Genomic DNA, 27,637 nt, shown 5'->3' on the forward strand with positions numbered 1-27,637 from the left:
GTTAATATTTAAACAAATATTGTGACCAGAGGTGTAACAGGTAGCAATTCCTCCCTCTGTCTTGAAAAGTTTTGACTGATGTGTCATTTTTAAAGGTTATATTTAAGCATTACTATTATAGACAGCTTCTCATGACTCACTATAAACCTTCTCAAATCCAATGCCCATACTTTGTAAAGAATTCCAAGACACTCTACTGTATTTGATGTAATACTGAGTTTCTTCCTTTGATATTAAACAAAATATGGAAAGTTGCCTTTCCTTGCTATAGCTTCTTAAAACTAGAATAAATATACAGTATCTCTTTTGAAGAAAATGAAGTTAGTTTTGTGCATTTTCTTTGTGAATTTTAATTTTTTTATTTGAATTAGAAATTTTATTTTATTTAGTTTAGCAAAGGGGATAATAGGTCTTACAAGTGTATAAAAACTTGGAGCTGTGGTGACAAATATGTTATAATTCTGGGAGAGTTTGCTTGATAAAATAACTTATTTCTTTACCATTTTTTCTTTATTCTTCACTTCTGTTGGCAGAGCCTTGATCCAGTCCATGCTAGAAAGATGTGACCGATTTCTGTGGTCTCAACAAGCATAAAAAGCACCCTGGATTGTAAAGATAATAATAAGAATCATTTTTTTACGTTGCATCATTTTAAAGAAAAACCTTCCTGTATAAAAAAGATGCAGTAATGAATATAATAAAGTTTTGTTTTTAATTAGATACCTGTTCTATATTAGAGAGTATATTCCTAATTTATAAGTGGTGTGTTGCATGACATTATTACCAAAAAGACAGAAAATCATTTATATGCAAAATATTTTTTTGACTAAATTTTTTTTGAACAGGCATGAAGATGAAATTCTTTATTCTTATTATGTACTATATATATTAAATTTGGTTATATTAAAATAATGAAATATTTAACAACTTTTCTGTCAAAATTTTTGGATTTTTTAAAATAAAACAGCTTGCAAATGAATGTAATTACAACTACCTTATCATTAAAAAATAATGATGTACTTTCTGGATTAAACTGAAATCTTCAGCATGGTACACTGTTCAGTTAAGAATTGTATGATTGTATCTAACATTCCACATATGTAAAAATATTATGAAACTTTACTAGTTATATTAAAAAATGAAATAAGTAATAGAATTAAGTACAATACTAATATATAATTCAAAACAGATATTCATGTAACTTGCATGTATTTAAAATGTGCCTATTTCAGCATTTACCGAGTTGCTCCAATTCACTGTGGAATAGAATGAGTAAAAAAATACCCACATTTTTCTAAAAGCATGTCAGAGGTAGGAAGGAGGATTGTTTTACTTGGATTTTCAAGAAATTGAAGACATTGCTGGTAGATAAATGACACTTTCTTACCTTGCATTTGATTGCGTTTTTCATGTATGCACTTACAATGTTTGGAACAAACATCTAAATTATGCTTATGTATGATCCATGGCATGGACCATGTACTACTGTACTAATTTTTGTTTGTCACTAAACTAATGATTTTTGGTCTTGGTAGCTGGGGTGGGGAAAGATTAATCATAAATTTATTGTGATTAGTCTTGCATTTTATTAAATGAAATTAGAATTGCACCATTTGTATTGTCTAGTTTACAGCATTTCAAGGACAGACATTTCATGCTCTACTTATCTGTTTCAGGGTAGAAAGTGTGCATAAATGTCTTTCTCTTAGGTTGAATAGGGAGGAAATTTGTTACAGAGCGCTAAATAAAAGACCTGATAACTTTAGCTACAATCCAAAGAATCCCATTCCCACATGCAGGGGCTGATCTATGTTTCATCTCCACAGATGCATAAGCAGCTTATTGTTTTATTTTGGGAAGGTTTTCGATGGAAGCAGAGGGGTAGGTTAGCGTCACACTGTTTAACCCTTGAAATCTGGGCTCACCAGTTGTATAAATGAGTACTACCTCAAGTTTGTTTTAAGACTGATTTAGATGCACAGAGAGTTCATGAAATAGTACTTATATTTTGCACTGCATTCTATTTTCAAAATTATTTTTAGCGTATGTCTTATCTGTCTTCTATTTTTACAAGAAACAATTTATTAACAAGCACTATACTTTGTAAGCATTTTGATATTAACAGAAATCTGGAACATTTTCAGTTTTCTACCTAACCTGATGTTTAATAAAGTTAATATAATTTTCTTGTTGTTTCTTTATTTTTCAGGACTTTCAGTGATAAAGTTTTACCACGAAATGTTAGATTTAGTTCCTTTTTATAATATTCATAAGTGTTTCATTGAAAAATATTTCACTTTTCTTAAATATGACTAATAAGTTTAATCATATAGGAAGCCTAGAATTATTGAAACTGAAATTCCTGTACTTTTCAGCTAAGATTCTCCAAAAGAGAAAGAGAGAGCACAGAGAAAGCTTTATTTTGGCACTTGGACTTTAATTAAATCTTATAAATAGATGTGTAATGCCAAATTTGGTTTTTGTGCTGGGGCAGCCAAGTCAGAAAGAAGCTTTCCTGTGGTTATCTGTTGAGGAATAAAAAGAGAAGAATTTTAGAGGTTTTGAGGGTTTTTTTTCAGGTGAATAACAGTATCATTTCTCCCAATATTTTAATCGTTAAAGCATTTTCTTCAATTTGATGCAATAGCAATCTTTTATAACATATTTCTAAAATTTATTTATTATGCATATCTATTTACTCCTAGATTTGCCTTAAACTTTATAATTGGAGGCAATTGAGTTTCTCTTTTTGGAGCTGAAGGGGCTTTAATATCAGTTTTTTCTCACCTCTCCTGTTTAGTATATACTTAATATATTTATGAGTGAGTGGCCTGAATTATAAAATACATGTGGATAAAATTGATAAAATTACAAATATTACATAAATAAAATGCTACTTCCACTATCTGCTTAGTGTTGTTTCCATCTACCGGTATTTATGCCACATATTCCTAATCTTTCATTTCCTTGCTTGAAGTGTGCATATGGATGCGGAAAATGATTGAGATGCTGCCCCTATGGTCAGAAATAAAATTGATGGCATGTGAAAAATGTAAGAATTTGTGTAAATCGGAACAAGTGTTCAGAAGAGAATTTCCTTATGCTTTGAAATCACATTTTATGTGGAACTCTAGTTCTGGTTTTGACTGATATTTCAGAGGTCAACTCTTCCATCAGTTATGTTTAATACAAGTAGTCCTTGACTTACAACAGTTAATTTAGTGACTGTTCAAAGTTACAACAGCACTGAAAAAAGTGAGTTATGACCACTTGTGGCCATTGCAGCATACCCATGGTCAAATGATCAAAATTCAGATGCTTGGCAGGTGGTTCATATTTATGATGGTTGCAGGTCCCAGGGTCATTTTGTAGCCTTCTGACAAGCAAAGTCAATGGGGAATCCAGATTCACTCAACAATCTGGTTACTAATTTAATAAATGAAATGATTCACTTAATAACTGGCAAGAAAAGTCATAAAATGGGGCAAAATCATTTAACAAATGTTTCACTTAGCAACATAAATTTTGGGCTCAATTGTGGTCGTAACTTGAGGACTACGTGTATTTGGTTGATCACCATATTTTTCAGAGTATAAGACGCACCTTTTTTCCTCAAAAAAGAGGCTGAAAATCTGTGTGCGTCTTATACATCGAATACAGCATTTTTTTAGCTTCCTGAAGCCCCGCCCCTTCACCAAAATGGCCATGCATAGCCTTATGGAGGCTTTCAGAGAGTTCCTGGGGGCTGGGGAGGGCAGAAATGACCAAAAAATGGGCTTTTTTTGCCCCCCAGTCCCCAACAGCATTCTATAAGCCTCCATAAGGCTATGCATGCAATTTGTGTTGACAAAAAACAGGCCGGTTTTCACAAAAAATGGGCCATTTCCCCAGGAGCACTCTGCAAGTCCCCCTCCCCAAGGCTATTAATGCCTTTTTAAAAAAACAGGCCCATTTTTGCAAAGAACGGGCTTTTTTTGGGAGGTCTGCAGAATGCACAAACATTTTTTTTCCTTTTTGATTGATGAGAATTACATTGATCAAGTGCTGTGCCAGCAGAAACAAAGTCTTAGGTGCTGCAGATTGTCAGCGATTTCTTTCTACAGCACATGGATAAATACACCTGGAAACATCTACCTACCTACTGTATTTCTCTATTTCTCTCTCTCTATCCCTCTACCTACCAACCTACCTACTCTTTCTCTCTCCCTATCTACTGTATTTTTCTCTATATAAATATATCTCTTCATCTACCTACTTACCTATACTCCCTCTCTCCCTCCCTATTTACTGTATTTCTCTCCCTCTCTATCCCTCTGACTACCTACCTAATTTTTAAAAAAAATTGGTGTGTCTTATAGTCCGAAAAATATGGTACATAGACATACCCATGCTGGTTTCTTAGAAAATGTAGGAAATAGTTTGCTGTTACCTTAGTCAGGAGTGGTTTTTTAAAAAAGAATTCTCAATAGATTCTTGGGTATGCAATAAAGGCAGCAACATTTTCCAAGAGTCATGTTCTCCAAGGGAGGGGGGGGAGGATCAAATTTGAAAATGGGCTAAATCCAGATAAGGGTTGCAGAGAAAGAAAAAGCACCATCAAATCCCGAGAGAAAGGTAGTTGAATAGATTCCCAATGCTATCAGCTCTTCCATTGGAAGTTCACCTTTCTTATCTTTTCTGATCATCTGACCTAGAGGAGTTAACATTTAAGGAACTAAGAAGCATTTTTAAAAGCCACACCACTCAACGGGCTTTTCCTACTTTATTTGATGTAAAAAGTACAAAGATAAAAAACCCTGAATTGACCTAGATTCCAGGTGCTTGCCACCATAAGTTTTGCTTGGCAGCTTTACGGCTTACAGCTTCCCCCCCCCACCCGAGAGATTTTTGTTGTTTTTCAAATCTCCAGGTGATTCCCCCCCCCCCCCCGTTGATAATGCAGTTATCAGCGAGGCCAAGCAACCTTGCAAGGCAGCCAAAGTCGGCCGGGCGCCGTCACTTCCTAAAATTCAGGGGTCTCCAACGGTGGCCACTTTAAGCCTGGCGGACTTCAACTCCCAGAATTCCCCAGCCAGCAATGAGAGTTGAAGTCCGCAATGCTGGCTGGGGAATTCTGGGAGTTGAAGTTCGCCAGGCTTAAAGTGGCCAAGGTTGGAGACCCTTGTCCTAAAGCAACCAAGAGGCGGCATTTGAACGTGTAGAACGTGTGAGTCGCGTTCGACCTGCCACCCGTCCTCCAGCGTCTCGGCGTTTCTCTTGCACAACCCCTGAGAAAGACGTTGCACCGAAAAAAGCCGGCGGAGGGCGCTAACGTTTGGGGGCGGCCGCCCTGGCCTCCGCGTCAGAAGAGGCGAAGGGCTGCGTGCGTGCGAGGACGGACGCGTCTTCTCCGAGACGGGGGACGCTAACCAATTTCTGGCCGTTGCGAGAGGAAGACCTTTCACCGCCAGGACTGCGGAGACCCCAGGAACCGCTCCAGGTTCAACACGGGTCTTTTCCAACTGCGGGAGGGAACGAGGTTTGTCGCCCCGCCCGCTCCAGAGGCCCAGGCCCGACGCCGCTGATGGGTTGGTTCAGCCCACGGGAGGCGGGAACCAGAAGGGAAAGCTGGAAAAGAGGTGGAGTCCTCTAGGAACAAAACAAAAACACGGGCCAATCGGAATCGGCTACCGGAACGGCGGGAAGCCAAATTGTGCACGTGGGAGTGGGTGGGTGGGAAACTGCGTGGCGGCGCTGGGATTTCAGTGGAGGTTGGCGTAGACGGCGGGAGGAACGGGTCCCGGTATATGGTAGCTTGTGGGAAATGGTTTTCTGTGAATGGGGTTTTTCTGAGGATGAGGGCGAGGAGGAACAAAATCTGAACAGGGGGTTGGATTAGATGACCTCCAAGGTCCCTTCCAACTCTGTTACTGTTAACCCTAGGAGGCCAAGCCTTTAACTTGGCAATTCAGTCATTTAGCTCCGCCCCGACTTGTTTTTGGTTGTTTATTTTATTTATTTAGTTTGTCGAACATATACAAGATAACAGGTCTAAGTATAAACATGGACATGACCAAGGAAATGAGTACAAATAAATGGGGACAGTAGGACAGGGACGGTAGGCATGCTGCTGCCCTTATGCACGCTCCCTTTGCAGACCTCATAGGAATGGGGTAAGGTTCATGGTAGACAGTTTAAGGTTGAAGCTGTGAGTTTGAGGATTGAACATCAGTCAGAGCATTACAAGAATTGACCGTTCTGTTGCTGAAGTTGTGTTTTCTGCAATTCTAGGACCCTTAATTTGTTCCCGAGGTTGAAGAAATAAAAAAAAAGATTGTCTTTCCCTTTGCAACTGAATTTCTCTGACTCTGTTTTCCCTTTTCTGGTTTTATTTTATATTTATTTGTTCAGGTAATGCTTGACTTAGGATAGTTCATTTAAGGACAGTCCAAAATTAACTGGCACTGAAAAAAGTGATTTGTGACTATTTTCCACACCTAACGACCTTGGTAGCATCCCCATGATCATATAATCAAAATTCAGATGCTTGACAACTAACTCCTGCTTATGATCATTGTTGTGTCCCAAGGTCATGTGATCACCTTTTGGCAACCGTTTGACAAGCAAAATCAATGGGGAAGCTGGATTTACTTAACCTGTTACTAATTTATCAACTGGTGATTCACTTAAGAACTGTGGCAAGAAAGGTTGCCAAATAGCAATAGCATTTAGACTTATATACTGCTTCACAGTGCTTTTACAACCCTCTCTAAGCAGTTTGCAGAGTCAGCATATTGCCCCCAACAATTTGGGTCCTCATTTTACCCACCTTGAAAGAATGGAAGTCTGAGTCAACCTTGAGCCTGGTGAGATTTGAACTGTCAAACTGCAGTCAGGCAGCAGTTCAGCACAAGTAGCCTACAATACCGCACTAACCACTGTACCAATGGGGCATAATTCACTTAACAGATGCCTCACATAGAAATGTTGGGCTTAATTGTGGTTGTAAGTCAAGGACTACCTGTAATTAGTTATGTTTAACAGCCCTATTTTTTCCTAGGAAATTGGAAATTATTTAGAAATCATTCATAGGAATTTGAAATGTTAAAATTGGGAAGGACCATAGATATCTTCAAATAATCTTACTGCTATGGCCTTCCACATCTCTTGCTAATGTTTTTGGGGATTATCCTTAAGGCAGTTTTCTTTTCAAAATAAAATGTTTGAACTCTTGTTTTCTACTTTTTCTTTAGGAACCTTTCAATCTATCTATTAATAGGATAGCATTGCATAAATATGGACAGAAATCCTTCACCCCCCTCAAGTGATTCAGAGGAAGAAGAAGTGGCTGGTGGGGATTCTATTGGAAATACAGTTTACAGCAAACACTGGCTGATTGGTGTACTTGAGAAATTAATCAAGGTATTATTATTGTATTGATTATCTTCTTTGTGTGCACTGCTTATATGCTAAATGTGAAACATCTTTTCATAGAAGTGTGGCAACCATAAGGCAGGTTATACATCAGAGTTAGTACCTTGAGAACAGGTGTTTAATAGCTAATTGGGAAATAAATTATGGTTCAAGTTTGCAGATACTGACGATGTAATCAGAGTATTAAAAAATGATACCCAAGGTTCTTCTGTTAAAACTTGAACAAAGTCAGTCAAAATATGAACAATTTTCTATGGGAGAAACTGAATGGATGTTAAATAATTACTAAAAATAATCATTTATTTGATGATTAATTCAGGATGTATTGGAAGAAAGAAAAACCCACAGGGCAAATTCTAAATGAATTCATTGTATTAACAAAATAGATATGCCATAGATTAAAAATAACCCATTGTATGCTATTATTGTAACGCTCACGTAGACATGTTGAACTGTTAGGTGATTTCCTATCATGGCACTAATATTAATATATATGTAAACTTCAAACTTTTCCACCCTTGGTTTATCAGGAGTGAATGTCAACAGTCCAAAGATATGGTAGAGCTTGGGACTTTCCAGAGAAATTCCTTTTAATTAACTGAACCAATAGCAGTAAAAAACAATAAATGCTCTTATTTCAAACAGTACCTAGCTTTGAACAAAGAGAAACAGAGTAGCAGAATATGTAAGCAAAGTACACATTAACAAAGTGTCTTTATATCTCTGGTTATTTGTAATCCTCAATTACATTAATTTGGGTGGCACAGGATCACGAAAGCTAATGTTAAAGGTGATAGATATCATTTGATTATCATTGTCTAATAGCTTGCCTGTACTCCTGTCAGAAACACTGAGGCACTTTCAGGTTGAAAGGATTAACTGTTGACATCACTATTCCCCAAGGGATACCTAGCTGGTGACGAATGGGAGCTCAACTCTGCCCAATGGCAGCACTTAAATCTTGAACATGGGTGTGCTAACCTCCAAACTAGCATCCTAACCATGATGCGAGCCACAGTGCTCATGGCCAATTGCTAAGAGTTATGCAAGGATACATACGTAGTTTTGTATGTAAAATACTATATTTTTCAGAATGTAAGACCCACCGTTTTCCCCCCTAAAAGAGGGTGAAAATTTGGGTGTGTCTTATACACTGAATGTAGCCCCACCCACCCACCAGCAACCACCCTTTGGCCTCTGTTCCCAGCAATTTACCTCTTTGCAGCAAAGGGGGGCTTGCGGAGGCTTCAAGAAGCTATAGCAATTCCTGCAGCCTCTAACAGCTGATGATTGGGAAAAATTGAAAGTGAAACTTGCTGTTTGCTCCACATGGCAAATTGCTGGGAGGCAGATTTTTTTTTTCTTGTGCTAATCAGGCTGTTTGCTGCAAGGAGGTAGGTCAACAACTATAAATGCCTATAGAATGTTCAAATTATTAGAATTGTTTTTTTAAAGACTGCTTTATTATTATTCTAGGCAATGTAACAAAATGAAGAAGCTTTTTAAAATAAATGCTTGATCTGAAGAGCCCAGTGCCATTGTTTTAAAAAGTGCTATTCTTTTAAATAGCAGAGAATAACTATACTTCCAGAAAGCACATTTTAAAAGCATCTGTACATATGTAGTATGAAATATAACACTACAAACAGTGTATATTGTCTGTACTGTTTGTTGCAAGGAGGCAAATTTCTGGGATAGAGATTTTTCCCTTGTTTTCCTCCCCAAAATCTAGGTGTGTCTTATTCTCCGGAGCGTCTTATACTCCGAAAAATACGGTACATAAAATTTAAAACAAAAGATCACATTGAAATTAAAAAGTCTGATCTTTTAATAACTTGGGTGGACTCTGGTTGCAATGACTAACGTTCCCGTAACTGCTACATTAGTTTAATTGCAGCATATATATATATATATTTATTATGCTTTATGTAGCTAACAATAATTGTTACAATAACTACTTGAGTCTACTGGTAGGCTTTTTAAAGTTACTTTGTAATTTTATATCCATTTTTTATTTATTCTACAACTTGGTTAACTCTTAAAAGGATACTTCAAAACTAAACAATGAAGAAGAACAAATGGAACTAGATGAAGAGATGGAGAATGATATTTGCAAAGTATGGGACATGTCAATGGATAAGGTATTAATTAAAACTTTTGTAGAGTATTAAAATCATTTGGGAATAGAATTGAGTATATAACTAGAAACTATTAAAACCATGGGAATGATATTGTGATAAGTTGCTAGTCATAAATTAAAGATTTCTGAAATAATTTTTTGCAGCGAAGTATTTTCAAGCAAAAACTATTTTATATCTATCTATCTATCTATCTATCTATCTATCTATCTATCTATCTATCTATCTATCTATCTATCTATCTATCTATCTATCATCTATCTATCATCTATTTCTGAGAAAAACTTCAAAAAAGTTTAAGTTGAAAATATATGGAATTTCTTTTTAGAATTAGGCAGATGTTTTCAAATTGGCTTCAGCTTCTGCATATACAAATATTTGCTGTCTTGGCCTGTCTTTAATTACTAATATCTAGTCCCGCGATGGCAAACCTTTTTTGGCTTGTGTGCCATAAGCGGGGGGGAGCGCAGGGGGAGTCGTGTGCAGGCGTGCTGCACCCATAATACAATGCACAACCCCCCCAGTGTGCATGTGTACATGACAGGCACTCCCCCCATTTTTTGCATGTTTTTTTTGCCCTCCCCAGGCTCCAGAGGCTTTATAAGAGACTGGGAATGGCAAAAACAGCCTCCCCCGCCCCCCTGGAGGTCCTCCAGAGGCTTCAGAAGCTTCCCTGACGCCTCTGGAGCGCAAAAACCAGCCCTATGGGCAAACCGGAAATTCGGGAACAGACTTCCGGTTTGCTCGTAGGGCCGGTTTAAGCCCTCCAGAGCCTTCAAGGACCTTCAGGAGACTTCCCTAAAGGCTCCGGAGGACGAAAAATGACCCAATGAGCAAACAGAAAGTCACTTCCACTTTGCTCGTAGGGCCGTTTTTAGTCCTCTGGAGCCTTCAGGGACCTTCAGGAGGCTTCCCTGAAGGCTCCGGAGGACTAAAAATGGCCTTACGAGTGTTGGGTCATTTTTCGTCCTCCGGAGCCTTCAGGGAAGCCTCCTGAAGGTCCATGAAGGCTCCAGAGGGCTTAAACCAGCTCTATGAGCAAACCTGAAGTCTGTTCCCAAACTAGGGAAGCTCCTGAAGCCTCTGGAGGGCCTCTGGGGGGGGGGTCTGTTTTCGCCCTCCGCAGGCTCCTATAAAGCCTCTGGAGCCTGGGGACGGCGAAAAAATGGCTTTAAAAAAGGCTGAACTCAGCTGGCCAGTGTGCACACGCGTGCTGGTCATCTGACAGGGCAACGACTCGTGTGCCCTGACATGGCTCCGTGTGCCATAGGTTCGCTATCCCAGATCTAGTCATTCTCCCAAGAACAATCCTGTAATATCTTTAATAGGGTCTGTTTTCTTAATCTCTTGTCATTCTTCTATATCCCTCAATTTTTTAGGTACATTACTTTTGTAGGCCATTATCTACTTCTATCATATGTCAAAGTCTGAGCTTGTGCTTTCTAGTCTACTTTTATTTGTTTCTCTTTGTAACTGCCTCCATAGTTATTATTATTTGAAAACGTATCTTCTTTCTGTTGTTTGTTATGGTATTTCCACCTTTCATATGCTTTCCTTAGAATCAAAAAAGCCATAGCTTTCACTATTCTGAAATGTCTTTTTCCATCATGATTTTGCCTTATGCTTATCATTGTCTTCCTAGTATCAGATTTTTTATTTGTCCAGCATACTACCTGTTTTCACTTTATCACTGTTAACTGCAAGTTCACAAAGCATGCCAGATGACATTATCTTTGTCTTACTTAAGGTATTTCATATTCCATTTTTAACTTTCAAAAAGAACTTTTTTAAAAGGTCTTTTTTACATTTGGTTAAGAAAATGTTACCCTCTGTGGATCTCAAATTGTCAATCTCCAGTTTAGTTTTCAACTGTAAGTTCTAATTTTCCATTCTTGTAATATATTTGCTAAATGTGAAGAAGATATGCATTCTTATCTAATATACTCTGAACTATTTACTGCAAACTCAATTTTTACAGTAATTTCTAATTTATTTTTAAAAATTTGTGAAGACGAATCAGTTGTTTTGTTATGCTATTTCATATTAACATGTTTCAGGTTCTAAGAATCTACATGATCTTTGGCTGTGGTCAATGAAGTCAAATTTCTTTTTGTATTTTCATGCTTAGCATTAACCATCTCGAGTTGTGTCCCTCTGAAACTCACCTATTTATCTGGCATTTCTCTCTAATTTTCTTTGCAAGCTTTTAAGCAAAATTTTGCTTGTAAGTGACAGGGATTCTCAAAATGTGGATCTCTTTTTTCTTTTACCCCTGATCAGGTTTGTATAGGCAGTGTTGGAACATGATCAAATCTTTTTCCATGCTTTGTTACTCATTTTACCTGTACATATTAATACATTTAAAAATCTCAGTAATATACTATTATAGATAATACTAAAACTATTAAAAGCGAACGGTATTTTAAATATATTTATATGTATATGTATATTTTTATTTCCTCAACCTGACCCCTGTAAAACCTATTCATAATTTTCTACCCAGATTTATGTGGGTTAGCAGTTACATTGATGCCCAAGAAACTTTGACATAGATTGTTTATTAAATCTATGTGAAGTTCCTCATATAGATCTTATTTTCCCTGTGTTCTCCAGATCATATCTTAAATTAAACGCTGAAGTGTATTGTTGGTATTACTCTTTCAAAAGAAATAACCTATCTTGTACTATCTATTCATTAATGTTTAGATCAGCTGATTTTTTAAATAAATGCGAGAAAGTATGTAATGGCAACCACATTGCTGTATTTAAGTTCCTGTGTTGCCAAGAACCATTTAGAGGAGATAACATCAATAGAAGTTCAAATGTTAAATAGAAAAAAACAATTTGTGCAGAAAAGTTTTGAACTCCAAAATGAACTTTTAAAAATTATGCTACTTCTCACCAAACAAGCTTTGTTTAACTGTACATTAACAATCCAACTTTCTTCCTTTCAGGATGTTGCTTTATTTTTACAAGAGTTTAAAGCCCCTGACATATTCATGGTTTTTCTTGCAAAGTCCAAATGTCCTCGACTTACTGTAAGTTCTATTATGAATCTATGTTTATTACTTATGTAGTTGAGTTTTGGACCATGCAGTTGAATAAAGCACAACAGCAAATAAAAATACAATCTTAAAAAGTAGAAGAAAGTCATTAAATACAAGTAGTCCTCGACTTACAATTACAATTGAGCCCAAAATGTGTGTTACTGACCAAAATAGTTGTTAAGTGAGTTTTGTACTCTTTTACGACCTTTCTGGCCATAGTTGTTAAGGGAATCACTGTAGCTGTTAACTTAGAAGCATGGCTGTTAAACAAATTTGGCTTGTCAGAAGGGCGCAAATGGTGATCACATGGCTCTGGGAACAGTGTAACCATAATAAATATAAATCAGTTGCCAAGCATCTGAATTTTGTTCATGTGACCATAGGGATGCTGCAACTGTCATAAATATGAAAAACTCCTAAGTCACTTTTTTCGATGCCATTGCAACTTTGAATGGTCACTTACAACGAGCTGTTGTAAATCGAGGACTATATGCAACTGACTAAATATTTCTGAGTTGTTAGTAACACTTGTTATTAATCCATTATTTTTAGTATACTATGGTTTTCAAAATATTTTATCTTTGGTTCTAGCAGTATTTTTCAATGTCAGCAGCTTTAAGATCTGAGGGACTTAGCCACAGGATGAGAATTCTGGGACATTCATAGATCTTAATATTACTAATCTTGAGAAACAGTACAGTTATAAAATCACAGGATTGTGTACTTGTGTGCTTCTATTTAAGAAATATTAACTGACATATCCTGATGGGTCATTTCTTGGCTTAACTAAGGTTTTGAATGCCCTGGATATGACTTCCAAAATTATTGTTGTTTTTAACCATTTAGTTGTGTCCGACTCTTGGTGACTTTATAGACAACTGCTCTCCATGCTACTCTGACCAACGCAGCTTCTTTCAATTGTATGTTCAACTTTGTGTCATATTTGATATTATCGAGCTAGTGTGTTCTTTGCTTGCCCCCTTCTTCTATGTCATATAATATAAAATTACACAATGGGATAGTTAAAATAAGGAGGAGCTTGATAGAGGTGGAACCATGTTACATTCTTAGCAAGAGATTGATTGATTTCTTAGATTTATTGCACCTTTCCTTTAGGAGTTCCAGGCAGTATATGCAGCACTTCCTCCTCTGCCTATAAAGTAATGCTGCTTGTAGAAAATGACAATATATATGCCAAAATGTCGTATTGTGCAAAGGCTATCAGTACGAGAAATATAATACTTAATAAATATGTTATTAAACTTTATTAAAACATTTGGCTATTTGCTGAGAGGAAAAAAAGACAGCATAGAGAATTAGATTCCTGCTTCAATTGATACTGCATATATTGAGAACTAAGCAATTATTTCCTCGATAATGTTTATCTTAATGTATATATAACTTATGTTAACTTACTATATTTTTCATTGCAGGAAATATGTGTAGGTATTCTGGGAAATATGGCCTGCTGCCAAGACACGTGCATATCTATTAGTAAAGATGAGAACTTGGGGTAAGTTTTTATTTCATGATTTTCAGACTCCAGTTTTAGTTCCTGTTGCTATTTAGTACACAACACCATTTAGTACACACAGATTCTTAATATACTGTAGTATAAAATAAAAATATAGTTGATGTTAATGTTTGTAAGGTATGGCCAATCCAAAAGTAAGAATATTTTTTAGAAAAAAAAAAGATTTTATACATATGTATTAGCAAACATTATCAAGGACAAGTGTGTTCAGAATTAAGAGAATCACGAGAAAGAAATGTTTTTGGAAAAGCAGTAGGGCTTTCCTGCAGCTTAATATTCTATTTGATTTTTAAATGGGAAGCAAGATAGCAATCTCAAACACAGACCAATAGAGAGGGCAGAAATGAAAAGATTGACTAAAAGGGGCCATACCTGTGGATATTTCCCATCTATGTCAGACACTATAAACCTGGTCTTGTAAATAGGAAATGTGGAACATGAGTAGTTAAATGGTAAAAGGTGTGCTTTATGGATCAGTGATCTACCTGTTTAATGCTATAGTTATACAGATAGTCCATGCTTAGCAACTGCCTCGTCCAGCAACCATTGTGCATATGACAGTGATGAAAAAGTAACAATAACAGTGCTCACATTTATGACCTTCACAGGTCTGTAAATAAAAGGAAAGCTCAGTCATGATTTCATTAGCAATCATTTCACTTTATGATCAAGTTGCCAGTCCCAACTGTGGTCACTAAATTATGATCATTGACTCAGCCTTCTGTCCTTTCAATGTTGGTAAAATGAGGACCCAGATTGCTGGGGGCAATATGCTGAGTCTGTAAACCGCTTACAGAGGGCTGTAAAGCACTATGAAGCAGTATATAAGTTTAAGTCAGGAGTGTCAAACTCAACCAGCCCACCGTCCAGGCCAAAAATGGGGCACAGGGAGGTCGCATGCTCCCCATGCCCCATTTTGGCTGACAGGGTGCTGCAGGAGGCGTCCGTCCCATCTCTCCCTCCCCCCCCGTCAGCCTGTGGAGGAGAATTAAAATACTGGTCTGGCCCTCAAAGAAATCCAGTTTGACATCCTTGGTCTAAGTGTTATTGCTATTATGATAGATACTTGCTGTATGCTGAGCTTCTGCACTGTGAGACAAATTCCTTGTGTGTCCGATCACAGTTGGCCAATAAAGATTTCTGTCCTGTCCTGCCCTGCCCTGCCGAACCCTACCCTACCCTACCCTATTCTACTAATGAGGTCTATCTGTATTCCTGTTTCAGTGTCCTATATATCTTATGTTATGCAAAACAGGACAATGTTGTTGCTGTTGAATTATTAATTAGTAGAAGCAATAAATCTTACTGTTTCCTCCTGAATGGCTTTGCTACAGATTTTATTAGAAATGTTACAAGTATATTTGTGTAGAACCAGGTTCTTGGATTGATGTCATAGATGTCATCTCTGATTTTAAGTCAAGTACGTATTAATGAAAATGTATGCTGCTCCAATCAATGTAATCAAACTAGGGGTAAAAAATAGCAGCGGTCCCCAACCTTTTCAGCATGGCGGCCTGATGGGAGGAGAGGGAATGGTTCCGTGTGAGTGGCGGACAAGGGTGCAAGTGGGCTCAGCTCCAGTTGCGCAAGTGGTGGGTGCGAGCACAAGTGGAGCTGTGTGTGCAGGCTCACCCACTGCTTGTGTGGCCCTGTTCTCAACGGGTTGCAGCCCAGAAGTGGGATGTGGCCGGGGGGGGGGGGGGTTGAGGACCCCTGTTCTACAGCATCACAAGCATCACACTCAACATGAGCAATAATAAATAAAAAGTGGTAGTCTAAAAACACCAGCTGGCATTAACCTTCAAAGTCCTATTTATAAAGCACAGTTTTAAGCATTCTTCTGTAGATCAAAAAAAAAGGTAGTACGTGCATGTTGGGACTAGACTTAAAAAAGTCGGCCTTGTGTAGTTTGTACAGGTAATCTTTCACTTAGGACTGTAATGGAGCGAAGCATTTTAGTCATGACAGTTGTAAACCAAGGCATGCACACAACTTGCTTGATTTTATGAGATTTTTTGTGGCGCTTGTTAAGTGAATCCATATATTCCTTTGGATTTTTTTTTTTTTGCCAGAAACCAGTCCCAAAGACTAGAAACTGGCCAAAAGTATCCAAAATTGCAGTCATGTGAAATACTGCAACTGGTCATAAAGGTGAGCTAGTTGCCAAGCACCCAAAATATAGTCATGTGAATTCTGAAAATTGAGTCGTAAGTAGTTTTTTTTTGGGGGGGGGGGTGTCTGTCACAACTTTGAACGGTTTGCTAAGTGAGGACTACCTGTAGTAAAACAACCTCCAACATTTCCCTTGTACTTTATTTTGACAATTCTAAATGTTAAGGATGAGAAGGCTCAGGAAACATTGACCAATGTCTGAGTAAAGGCATAGAAAATAATGTTTGTCTCATGTTATATGCTGCTTAACCAATACATGATTTTTCCAGACAAATAGTGCTTCATCATTTATGTGATTCTGATTCCCCGACTCTGCTTGAAACAAGCAGGTAAGTTTCTTTTTGTTTGTTTCTGAGTGATTAAAATACCTTTGGCATAAGAGGCAATGGTAAGCTAGAATGGTAGAATTCTGATTCACCTGGAAATAGGTAAATCATGATGTTTGTGTACACTATATGCAAACTCTGTTGCAGTGAAATGCAATTTTCTGATTTGGTCAACTCTGTATGGTTGTTTTATACAAACCAAGATTAAGCTGGTAGTCGGAATAACTCAATGTGAAAAGGAGGACTAGTTCTTTAAGACCATAAAGATGATGAGCAATATACGTATACTGGTGTGTGTATATATGTGTGTGTGTTTATACACACATACCCTATACATACTCTATATACTCTATGTATGTATGTATGTATGTATGTATGTATGTATATGTATACATACATACATACATCCCATTCTATTCAGCATGGCTTGATCTTCCTTTTCTAGAGGCCTTGCTGAAGTGGCTATTTTTGATCCTTGTACTTTTGGACAATAGATAGTTTAAGAATTATTATTCTGATAATGAAGTTTGCTGCTTCTAATCCTTCCAGTCCATGGCAACTGTCATGGATATCTGAGTATTCTAGTTGGCAAAAAGGCTGAAGTAAGGAATCTAGTTGATCTTCTTTTCGGTAAATGATTTAAATGATCTGTCGTTTTTCTTCATGGTCTACCTCCTCATGACCACTGGTCCCCAGAGCAGTTTATTAAGGCAAGGTATTACTTTAGGCTCCGTTAGCAATATAAATTAAAAAGCAATTAGAAAGCTAGTAGATTCACTTTTTATTTATTTTACTTTGGAGACTTGCTACTGAACTTGATAGGATGCTTCCAGGACTTCTGTACTGTATTCTTACTTTCCCTTTACTTGGTCTTCACACTTAAATTGATTTCATATATCATTTATTTGCTTTTAATTTTAATTGCATGTCTAATCAACATACATCATGATAAAAACTGAAGAGTGAAACCCTATGCAAGTTAATTTAGGAATAGATTTAATGAGCTTACCTTTAGATGCTCATAGGACTGATAAATAAATTTGGGCTTTTCAAAAAAATCTTACATTGTTAAATTTCCATTTGTATTTTAGGTTACTGTTGACTTGCCTCTGTCAATATGAAGTGGCTAATATTTGGGTGGAGAGAATCAAACAAAGTCCGTCTGTCTATAACTGTTTCTGCTTTATCATGTCTAGTTCTACAAATGGTAAGCTAATACATGAAGAATGTATTTTATTGCATCAGCTTTTTTAAAGTAAGGAAACGCCTAATATGGGAATTTAATATTATTAAATTATTTGTAGGTAAAATTTTGCTTAAAGCATTCTTAGTTAAGAAACAAAGAATCCACGATATAGCAAAACCATGTGAATAAGTGGAGTAGTTTTTGGTGCCTTCTTTTCCTATGGTTATAATATCTTTGGGTTGTCAATAGTATACTATATTTACATTAATATAAAGTAGGAATGTGGTTAGATCTTCATAAAGTACTGTTGGCACTTACGTTTCCAAACTGAAGGAACAATGGAAACATCTTTCTGGAATCTTTAGCAATCCAAGTTTTTGGTAAAAGGAACTTCAGTTGTAAGTGCCATAAGTGGCACTGATTTTCTGATTTTCTAAGTTGTCCTAAATATATTTTAAAAGGTAAACATAGGCTAAAAGAGGAAGAGTACAAGATATGAAAGGTAAATATGTAACATTTCCAATTAAAAAGTTGTAGACAGATGGTATGTGCATGCCCTTTTATACCCCAAAGCACATTTTGGCCTTCAAATCCAAAATGTTGCTCTGATATTTAGTAATAGCATTAAACTGATTTTTGGAAATCCACATTCTAATTCTTAATGCCATGCTTTATTTTAACACTCCTGCAGAGTAAGTTGAAAGAAGTAGTATACAAGTTAAGAAAAAGAAAAAAAAACATTACTTGTGTTACTTTTCTGGTCATTTTGTATTTATTTAGTTGAAAATAAAATTATATTCATTTACTAATACTATAAAGATTCTCAAAGCAGCAAACATCCAAATTACTATTAGCTAGTAATATAGCATAGTATACTAAGCGTATTAAAATATTTTACTTTCTGAATTCTGCTTTGTAGTTTATGTGGTCTTAATTTAACTGTACTTTAATTTTTGTTTCAGTGGACTTGCTGGTGAAAGTTGGTGAAGTGGTTGATAAGTTGTTTGATTTGGATGAAGAATTAATGATAAACTGGATTAAAAAAGATTCTTGTCCATTAGTGGAACAGCCCACAGATGATTCTCCAGATGATGTCCCTAATTTTAAAATTCTACCTTGTCTGCTTGAAGCTGCAAAACAAGTTTGGTAAGCATCTGTCAGTATGCATGCAAGCATAGAAATTTAAGGCACCTTTTTCATATTGGACAAGTAATGTTCAGGTTACTTTTATCTGCCTTTTATAGTGAAAACACCAAATCATGTCAATTTTAAATGGAAATGTTGGAGTTTAACTTTCTTGGAAATCACCAGAGGTGGGCTGTTGCTGGTTCAAATCAGTTTAGGCGAACCGGTAGTTCCGACCAGTGGCTGGGCTCCTCCCGTGGCCCCACCTCCACCCCTGGCACTATCCCATCCTCTTTAATTGCCATAAGTTGGATTCTGTATGCATGCAAGCTCACATTTTTGGTTCTGGGCAAACTGGTTGTTACATTATGTGATGCCCACCTCTGAATATCACTGTAGAAAAATTTCAATAGATATTTGCTTTTTTCAGCAATATGTCACCCTTCAACTGTGAGTTTCCTCATATAGATACAGAGACACACAAATCTTTCTTAATGAATAATTCTAACTAAAATTCATAATGCTTTACTGCAGCTCAGATAACAATTCTGAAGGACTTGAAGTTTATATGCATATTCTACAGCTGCTCACTACAGTGGATGAAGGCATTCAAACAATCGGTATGTTTTCTGAAGCATGTAACGACAAAGTATTTGTAGAGAGTCCTTTAATAAAGAATTTTTTTCAGAGTTTGACTATTTTTTTTCTCATTTTTCAGTCAAATCTTCTGATAGAGGAAAGGAAACATGGAGCTTGCTATATAATCTCTTTTGCAATGAACTCTGCCAGCCAGATGATCCACCAATTATTGTTCAAGAACAGAAGACCCTGTTGGCTTCTATTTTATCTGTGCTATCAGCCATTTTTGCTTCACAGAGAGATCAGGACTATGTCACCATGGGAAAGAGTGAGTGTTATGCCTGATATATTACAAAAGTTGAAATGGTGGGGAATATAATCACAGAATTTCAATATGGAGTATTTGAAGGATTGCAGAGGTCAGAGTGGAGTTTAGGTAATTAAAAAATTGGCAGGAATAAATTCAATTCAATTTACATGTGAACCATGACTATTGCTATTCATAAGTGGTAAATTTGCCATAGCTTGCGTTCTTCCTTTTTCAATGGTATTAATTTCCTAATATTTCTGCTTAGCAAAATCATCATCTTGTAAGTATAATTCGTTTCCTTTATGCCCATTTGATTTTGAATCAGTTTATTCTAAATCTAAGACTGGATTCTGTTTATATCTTGAGCATAATTGCTTTAGTTCATTTATCAATATGCTCTTTTGTTCTTTAATGGTTTTCTTTTTCTTTCATTCCAAAGAAATAAACAGTTCTCTCATGAATGCTTTACTGCAATCCTACACTGTCGATTATGAAATTTCAAGAAGTAAACTGATTTGTCAGAATCTCTAATTCACATTGGCATTTCAGTTTACTTGAATTGCAATAATAATAGGACATTCAGCCTCCACTCTCATTGGTCTGGAAATTCCTCTAGGCAGTCTTACAGTTATTGGATTGTGATCTGCATTAATGAAGCTAGCAACTTCAACATCTATAAAATTGATTAGTGAGCTAAAGATATAGCCCACTGTGTACTTGAGTAAGTTTGGTGAAATAAATCTCTCTAAAGACATTTATTTTTCAATACATCTAAAAGAGGAAAGAGTGACACAAAAGGGTCCTATTTTTATCTCCCAATATCTAAAATTTCTCTCTGCAATTTCAAGAACTAAAAGAAAAATAGTTCATAATATTTTATTTATTGTCATTTGGACATAAATTGAAGCTGTTGTTTATTTTCCTACATTCGATTTGAATAAATATTTATGATAAATATTGTCCAATTTGTCTGAGGCCGTAGATTTTTGACTGAAATGATAACATTCTAACAAATTGACATTGTCCTTTTTAATATAGAATATAAGATGTGTGCATTACAGACTGTTTTGTCTGTAAATATTTATGGGAAATATTTTCATTTGAAAATATAATGAAATATAATATATATTAGGTTAATTTGTGAAGAAAGAGCAGCTTCTCTTTGTTTATCTTTTGTCTGTTCTGACTTTTTTTAGATTATACTCATCGGATAATGTCAATGACTGCAAAGTCTACCTATTTTAAAACTTACTTTGCTACTAGGAATTCCGCTTTTTCCCAACATACTTTCATTCATAATTTTATTTTATTTTTTTTGCATTTCAGATCTGGCTCTGATTGACAGCATGATTAGAGTGTTACAAAACATGGATGAATGTGAGAAGAGATCTGTAGACAGCTCAAAGAAATCCCAGACAGAAGAGTGTGAGAAATTGGAAGTAGTTGATGACGATTTCCATTTAAAAATCTTGAAGGACATCTGTTGTGAATTACTCTCCAATATGCTCCAGGAATTATCAGAGGTAAAAAAAAATAATCATATAAACTTGAAAGTTAAGGAATGGTTTAAACCCAGGTTTTATTCACTATGGTAGTGTAGTAACAAGTATCCATGTATGCATTAAAGGAGTTGTACCTTTAACATTTTATTTATTTATATCCTGCCTTTATTATTGTTACAAATAAATCAAGGCAATAAACATATCCAACAAATCTTCCTCCTCCTGTTCCCCACTACAATGAGAGACAGAGAGAGAGAGACCAGTTTCCCACTTTCTAGCTATAAACCTGCTATAAAATATAAAAATATGTGCTATTTATTAAAGCAGCTTTGTCCCCCAAGGGCTGTACAGATGCTTTAAAAAACTGGGTGTCTATATTGGTGCTGTACTTGCACTGTCACATCTTTTGAAGTTCTGAAATTTTTTTGAAGCATTTGTTGTCTTACGAATTATAAAATTGTCTTCTAGAATGGAAAGGAATGGAACTTATTTTTTTATGTGTATGAGCATATACACGTAAGAAGCATAGAACATTCTCAGCATGTTAAAAATGATGGAAAACTCTGGCTGGCTTGCATTTTATAATTTATGCAAGAATCTCACTAGAAAATAGTTACTGTAGACAGAGAATGTCAGTCCTCTGTGGGATGAGTATTTTTTAATGAAATAAATTGTTTTAGTTTCATTGAGATAGAATATATATCTATCCTTTTGTTTTAAGTGCTTATTTTTCAGATGTTGTATAAAACTACCCTACAGAACCCTTCTAGCAATTATGGAGTATTACATTTTTAACATCTTTTCTACAGCCACACTGATTCAAAGATTGATTTATGCACATGAAACACAGTAGAATATTAAATACTCCAGTGTTCAATATTTAACATTTAGCATTCTTCATATGCAGAATTGTTATTCATATTAAAAAATTTTCTTTGATCACTGGGTTGCCATGACTCACATTTTTTATTGGAACACACTGTTTATGTTTGTCTTTCACAGTTGAGTTACCATCCTTAATAAGCTTTATTACAAATGCTTTATTCAAACAGCATCTAACTCTTTGCTGGTATTTTTAGGAAAACATATTGGAGGGGCTCAAGCAAGGTCATATAAATGAACAGAAATGCTCCTCCGCATTTCAAAATCTCCTTCCATTGTATTCATCTTCGGTATGTATGACTTCTGAAATAAGCAAAAGCTATGTTTGAGCTATTGTCAAGGATAAATATCTCTGATATATGTGACTCCATCTAAAATTTTTAAAGAGATTTATATTAAAAAACATGGCTGGTAAAATTTTATTGGTAGAATAAAAATATGCATCTCTTCTCTTTCCTTTCTTCCTTCCCCTCCCAGCTTCAAGTTATATAACCTATGCCATAAATTTTTTAAGGTATTGGGCTGCCACTGGGAAAACCCAGATTTGAATCCACCCTCAGCCAAGGGAGCTCACCAAGTGATTTGGGGCTGTTGTAGTCCTCTCTAATCAAATTACCTCACAGGGTTGTTGCAGTGAGGGAAAAACAGGAGGGAGTCCTATGGTTTTGAGCTCCTGAACCAGAGGCAAGGATATCTATCTCCAGTCGTGGAATCAAAAATTTGGACACTTGGCATCTGGCTCATATTTAATTTCTGATAAGCAAAATCAATGTGGAAGTCAAATTCACTTAATAACCATGTTACTAATTTAACAATTGCAGTGATTGCCTTAACAACTGTGGCAGGAAAGGTCTAAACTGTCTCACTTAGCAACCGATATTTGGGGCTCAATTGTGGTTGAAAGACAAAGACTACCTATATTATAACCGTATTTGTTTGGTTTGTTTTCTAACCCAAGAAACCTTTGCACAATGATTTCTCCATTACCTTTAATACATGTAAAAGAGCATCAGTGAATAGATTACAAAGGAAGTTTTTCCACTGTCACCGAAGTGATATTGACTGATATTTGGGAAGTTCAAAACCTAGAAAGCTTTGAAGGCATTTGTGTATGTAACTCTGTAGAAATTATTATTTGATGTCCCATAAACTAGTTTGGAAATTATCTACATCCTGATCAAGGTGCTTGTCAGAATAAGTTCCTCCTGCTTAGCAATCTCCATGTTTTACTTTATTCAACTTACTATACAGTATATGACAAAATATACTTCTCTTTTTTTCCAGGTGGAAAGTTTTCTTGAAGTGCTGCATGGAGCAGATCAGACTCTTGCAGACAACCTGAGCAAAAGCTTCCCAAGTTTGAAACTCCAGGCATAGCTCCATGTGTCTATTTTGCTACAAGGAGACTGTGAATAATTTGTTTCTCTTTGAAGAAAGCATTGGGTAAAGAATTCCAAGCAAATTGAAACCTATATGAGAATCCTTTTAAAATGGAGGCGACGTAGCAAATGGTCTGGAAAAACAAACTCCCTGAAGACTGTTTAGCATCCGCAGCTCTGCATTTTTAAAGCGCTGTAGGTGGTGACAAAATGCAACATAATTTTATATCTTAGTAGCTATTGAGGTTGTAAATTCCAGTTAAAAATGAACAAATTTTCATCGAAGTATGAAAAAGGTGCTCCTTTTTCCATATTAATGATAAAATTAGTTAAGAATTTTTTTTACAGAGCATAATTGGATTGCTTTGGTTTGTTTGTCTTACAAAGTTAAACAATAATTCAAAAAGTTGTACCAAGATGAAGCTTAGTTATAGTAACATCTAAAACTGGAGAGTTTTGTAACTAATAAACAATATTCGGATCTATGTGACAGCTATTCTGCTTGTGCATTATTTTTGTTACATGAAATAAATTCTAATTCAACTATACTTCTGATTTGTCACAGTCTTCTAGTGCCATGCAATAACCTGCAGTAGCTACTCTCTGCCACTGCCACTGGTATGGAAATGGCAGTATTGGAGGAAGGTTCATATGAATTTCATATAGTATACAACATATACTATATATAACATGTAACAAAGAGCCGGTTAGATATATGATGATGGTGCTGGCCTATGAGAGAGAGTTCTAGATATCAAAGTGAGTTGGGAACTTTTGACCAGTTACACACGCAAGTGAGTTGGGAACTTTTGACCAGTCACACACGCAACCTACTTTACAAGATGGTTCTTGTAGGGAAAATAGACATGAATAATTGTGTATATTTATCACCTTGAGTGTATGTGTGTGTGTGATGAAAAATATAAAAATAGTAACAGATGTAAATTTTGCAGACAAGAATAAGGAATTTTAATTCACTTTGACTTAACCTTATAATGTATAGTGTCGACCAGAGAAAATAACAATAACACGTTTTTTTTAATAAGGGGATTCCTTTTTTTGAGTGAAACTAGAGATCCCATGTATTTTAAGTGAGACCAGCTGCCCCACTTAACCCCACACTCGTAACTTTGGAGAAAGATGGATGTTCCATCATGTATATACACTGAAGACAAGCCATAAGAATTGAGTCAGCCATTGTAGTCTTCAACAGACAATTGAGTTGTACTCTGGTCTGAAAAATAATGAGAAATTCAAATGGGAATATGCTAAGCCTTTCACAGTGGCTGAGAAAAATAGAGAGGGTGGAGCATGAACCCAAAATGTCAAAAATGAAATTCATAATATTGGGCTATATCCCTTATCTGTAGCACGCCTTCATGTTCAGTCCATTGTGATTAATGGCAAGAACAACAGGCTACCAGCTCTTGGGTATAGCAGTGAAGTAAACTGCCTTTTAAATTCAAAGGCAATCTGCTAATATTAATTGTACAAAATTACAACATTCATAACTTCTTCGAACAGTTTAAGAATTCCATCCTTTCTAGCCTATTTGGTGGTGAGTTAAAAAAAATAATCATATCACATATGAAAAGCAACCCTTAGACAAGAGGGAAATTTGCTTCCTTTACTTCAGCCAGACTCATTTGTCCGTGACCTGATGTAATTTCCCAAATACCTCTGAGGCACCACAAAGAAGCTAAAGGAAGATAAGGGGAGAAAAAGCCTGAGAATTTTTGAATATGTTATGCAGCTATGTGCACCGATCCTGTCAGATAGAATTTCCAGTGATCCCCAGCTAACATAGTGTAGGTTAAATAAACCTGACGTATAATTTTGTATGTAATATTTGTGGAATGCTGCTAAGAAATAGCAATAGCACTTAGACTTACATACTGCTTCAGAGGGCTTTATGGTTCCCTAAGCGGTTTACAGAGTCAGCATATTGCCCCGGATCATCTGGAGCCTCATTTTACCGACCATGGAAGGATGGAAGGCTGAGTCAACCTTGAGCAGGTGAGAATTGAACTGCCAAACTGCAGGCAGTTGGCAGACAGCAGAAGTAGCCTGCAGTACTGCACTCTAACCACTGTTCCCTTGCAGCTCATTGTTACAAATTGTTACTTTGTTATGGTATTAGTAGTTATTATGGAGTCTGTATCATGTTAGAATCTACATGAAAATACAGATAGTCCTCAACTTACAACCACAATTGAGCCCAAAATTTCTGTTGCTAAGTGAAACATTTGCTAAGTGAATTTTGATCCATTTTATGACTTCTTCCCACAGTTGATAAGTGAATCAGTGCAGTTGGTAAGTTAGTAACATGGTTGTTAAGTGAATCTGGTTTCCCTATTGACTGCTTGTCAGAAGGTCGCAAAAGATGATCGCATGACCACTGGACACTGCAACTGTCATAAATATGAGTCAGTGGCGAAGTGTCTAAATTTTGATCACATAACCATGGGGATGCTGCAATGGCCATAAGTATGAAAAATGATCGTCAGTCACTTTTTTCAGTAATATAACTTTGAACAGTCACTAAATGAACTGTTGTATGTAAAGGACTACCTGTAGTCTTGTTTCTATTTCTGTGAATAAAAAAATCAAATCTATAAATACCATGTTAACAAGCAATTTTTATGATCAGCTTACATCCAGGTTTCCCATGTACATAAAATATTAATAGTTAAGTTACCTTTGTAAAGTTTGTCTTTGCTTTGAACACAAATGGAAATTCAAAACTCCGATGCTAACTTTTTTTAATTTTAATTTTTAAAATTTATTTTCTGCTTTTTAATTTTCCCAAGTGCTATGATATATATGGTTTGTAGGAATTCTTTAGAAAGATTGCTTTGAATATAAAGCTAAGTCGATTAGCTATATTTCTTAGAAAAGGAGATAACTTGGCACTTTATACCTAACATTGGGATGGTAAATTCCTTTTGGGGAAGGAGAGAATGCAATGCATATTAGGCAAGGGTCAAAATAAGTTATGGTCTCTTGGCACCAAAAGATGATTCATTTGCCCAAGTGGCATATAGAAAGGGAAAAAAGGTAGGTTAAACCTGGAGTGTGTATATTTCATTTCATTTCTATTGGCACTTCACTCAAAGAGCAGACATACATTTGATACCGAAAAAGACTGTAATGCTGCCTCAGAGAAGAGAAGATTTACAGAGAATACCCAGACATTATCAGGTTGTTTTGTGCGATGCTTTTCTTTCTGGTTCTCCTCAGCATTGGTGTTATTATTTTCCATGTTGAAATTCTTTCATAAAAATCCAGAAGTGATCAAATGTTTTTTTGTGTGCAGCTAAGACTCAACAGGCCACCCTTTAATACAACCCCAAGCTTGCATCAATATTATTCTTGTTATCATACAACATTTGCATGGGGTTGGTTGTATATTTAATGGGCCATCTGCTATTTCTTCTTGAAAGGGAAGTGTTTTGCATCAGTTGCTTCGCCTAATATTTCCTGGTCTGCTTTCGTAGCACAATTTCCGTAACTACTGTCAATAGGGTGATAATGAGAGGTACATACAAGGAAGTCCAGGCTGTTCTACATTGTAGGTGCAGTCTTGTGTGAAATCTTCAATAGCTAATGACGTCAAGGGGTCTCACTAGACAGATTGATCTTTTTGTTTGTCCTTGAAACTCAAGTGTCAATTCTCACGTATAGTGGTATGAGATATGAGAATATATGAAAGTCTACACACACACACACACACACACACACACACACACACACACACACATACACATGCACAGCATATCTACAGTTGGTCGGTCAGCCGATCTATCTATCTATCTATCTATCTATCTATCTATCTATCTATCTATCTATCTATCTATCTATCTTCTACCTACCTATCTATCTGTCTAGCTACCTACCTATCTTCTATCTACCTACCTACCTACCTACCTACCTCTCTTCTATCTAAAATGATGTTATGAACCTCTGTCAATTTACTTCCAATTCATCTTTTTTTATATATGCAGAAGTCCCAGCTGCTGTGAACTTAGAAGGGAAAAACTCTAA

General features: G+C 36.2%; 2 protein-coding genes across 6 annotated transcripts in view; both read left to right on the forward strand.

The window, feature by feature from the left end:
• HPS5 (HPS5 biogenesis of lysosomal organelles complex 2 subunit 2) overlaps positions 1-2,186 on the forward strand; it is a 38,446-nt gene extending 36,260 nt beyond the window's left edge. For both annotated transcript variants that reach the window (XM_014063209.2, XM_087717075.1), the window contains one exon: positions 534-2,186. In XM_014063209.2, coding sequence (XP_013918684.2) covers positions 534-594 — 61 coding nt within the window. In that variant the 3' untranslated portion in view covers positions 595-2,186. The remainder of the gene's footprint in view (positions 1-533) is intronic.
• Positions 2,187-5,162: 2,976 nt separating this feature from the next.
• Positions 5,163-24,083, forward strand: SAAL1 (serum amyloid A like 1). Of its 4 annotated transcripts, none has more exons than XM_087717093.1 (13): positions 5,163-5,479; positions 7,233-7,401; positions 9,459-9,554; positions 12,506-12,589; positions 14,032-14,111; positions 16,574-16,633; positions 17,722-17,837; positions 18,779-18,962; positions 19,476-19,561; positions 19,660-19,848; positions 21,157-21,353; positions 22,412-22,504; positions 23,499-24,083. In XM_087717093.1, exons 2-13 carry the CDS (start codon positions 7,276-7,278, stop codon positions 23,589-23,591), a joined length of 1,404 nt encoding a protein of 467 aa, XP_087573219.1. In that variant the 5' UTR covers positions 5,163-5,479; positions 7,233-7,275; the 3' UTR covers positions 23,592-24,083. The 4 variants fall into 4 exon arrangements, with proteins under 4 accessions (XP_087573219.1, XP_087573211.1, XP_087573228.1 ...); XM_087717085.1 differs by having other exon boundaries at positions 5,164-5,518; XM_087717102.1 differs by lacking the exon at positions 5,163-5,479 and adding an exon at positions 5,510-5,618.
• Positions 24,084-27,637: the final 3,554 nt, after the last annotated feature.

This window comes from Thamnophis sirtalis, unplaced genomic scaffold (genome assembly GCF_051295495.1).
Source record: "Thamnophis sirtalis isolate CommonGarterSnake01/CBP01778 unplaced genomic scaffold, rThaSir2_p1.2 scaffold_1, whole genome shotgun sequence".
In the NCBI taxonomy this organism is placed as follows: Eukaryota; Metazoa; Chordata; class Lepidosauria; order Squamata; family Natricidae; genus Thamnophis; species Thamnophis sirtalis.

Excerpts from the sequence above, each read along its gene's own strand:
- SAAL1 (XM_087717093.1), top strand. The coding sequence starts at position 7,276 with ATGGACAGAAATCCTTCACCCCCCTCAAGTGATTCAGAGGAAGAAGAA. Across the intron at positions 9,555-12,505 it reads GGGACATGTCAATGGATAAG|GATGTTGCTTTATTTTTACA; the intron begins GTATTAATTAAA and ends TCTTCCTTTCAG. Across the intron at positions 16,634-17,721 it reads ACTCTGCTTGAAACAAGCAG|GTTACTGTTGACTTGCCTCT; the intron begins GTAAGTTTCTTT and ends TTTGTATTTTAG.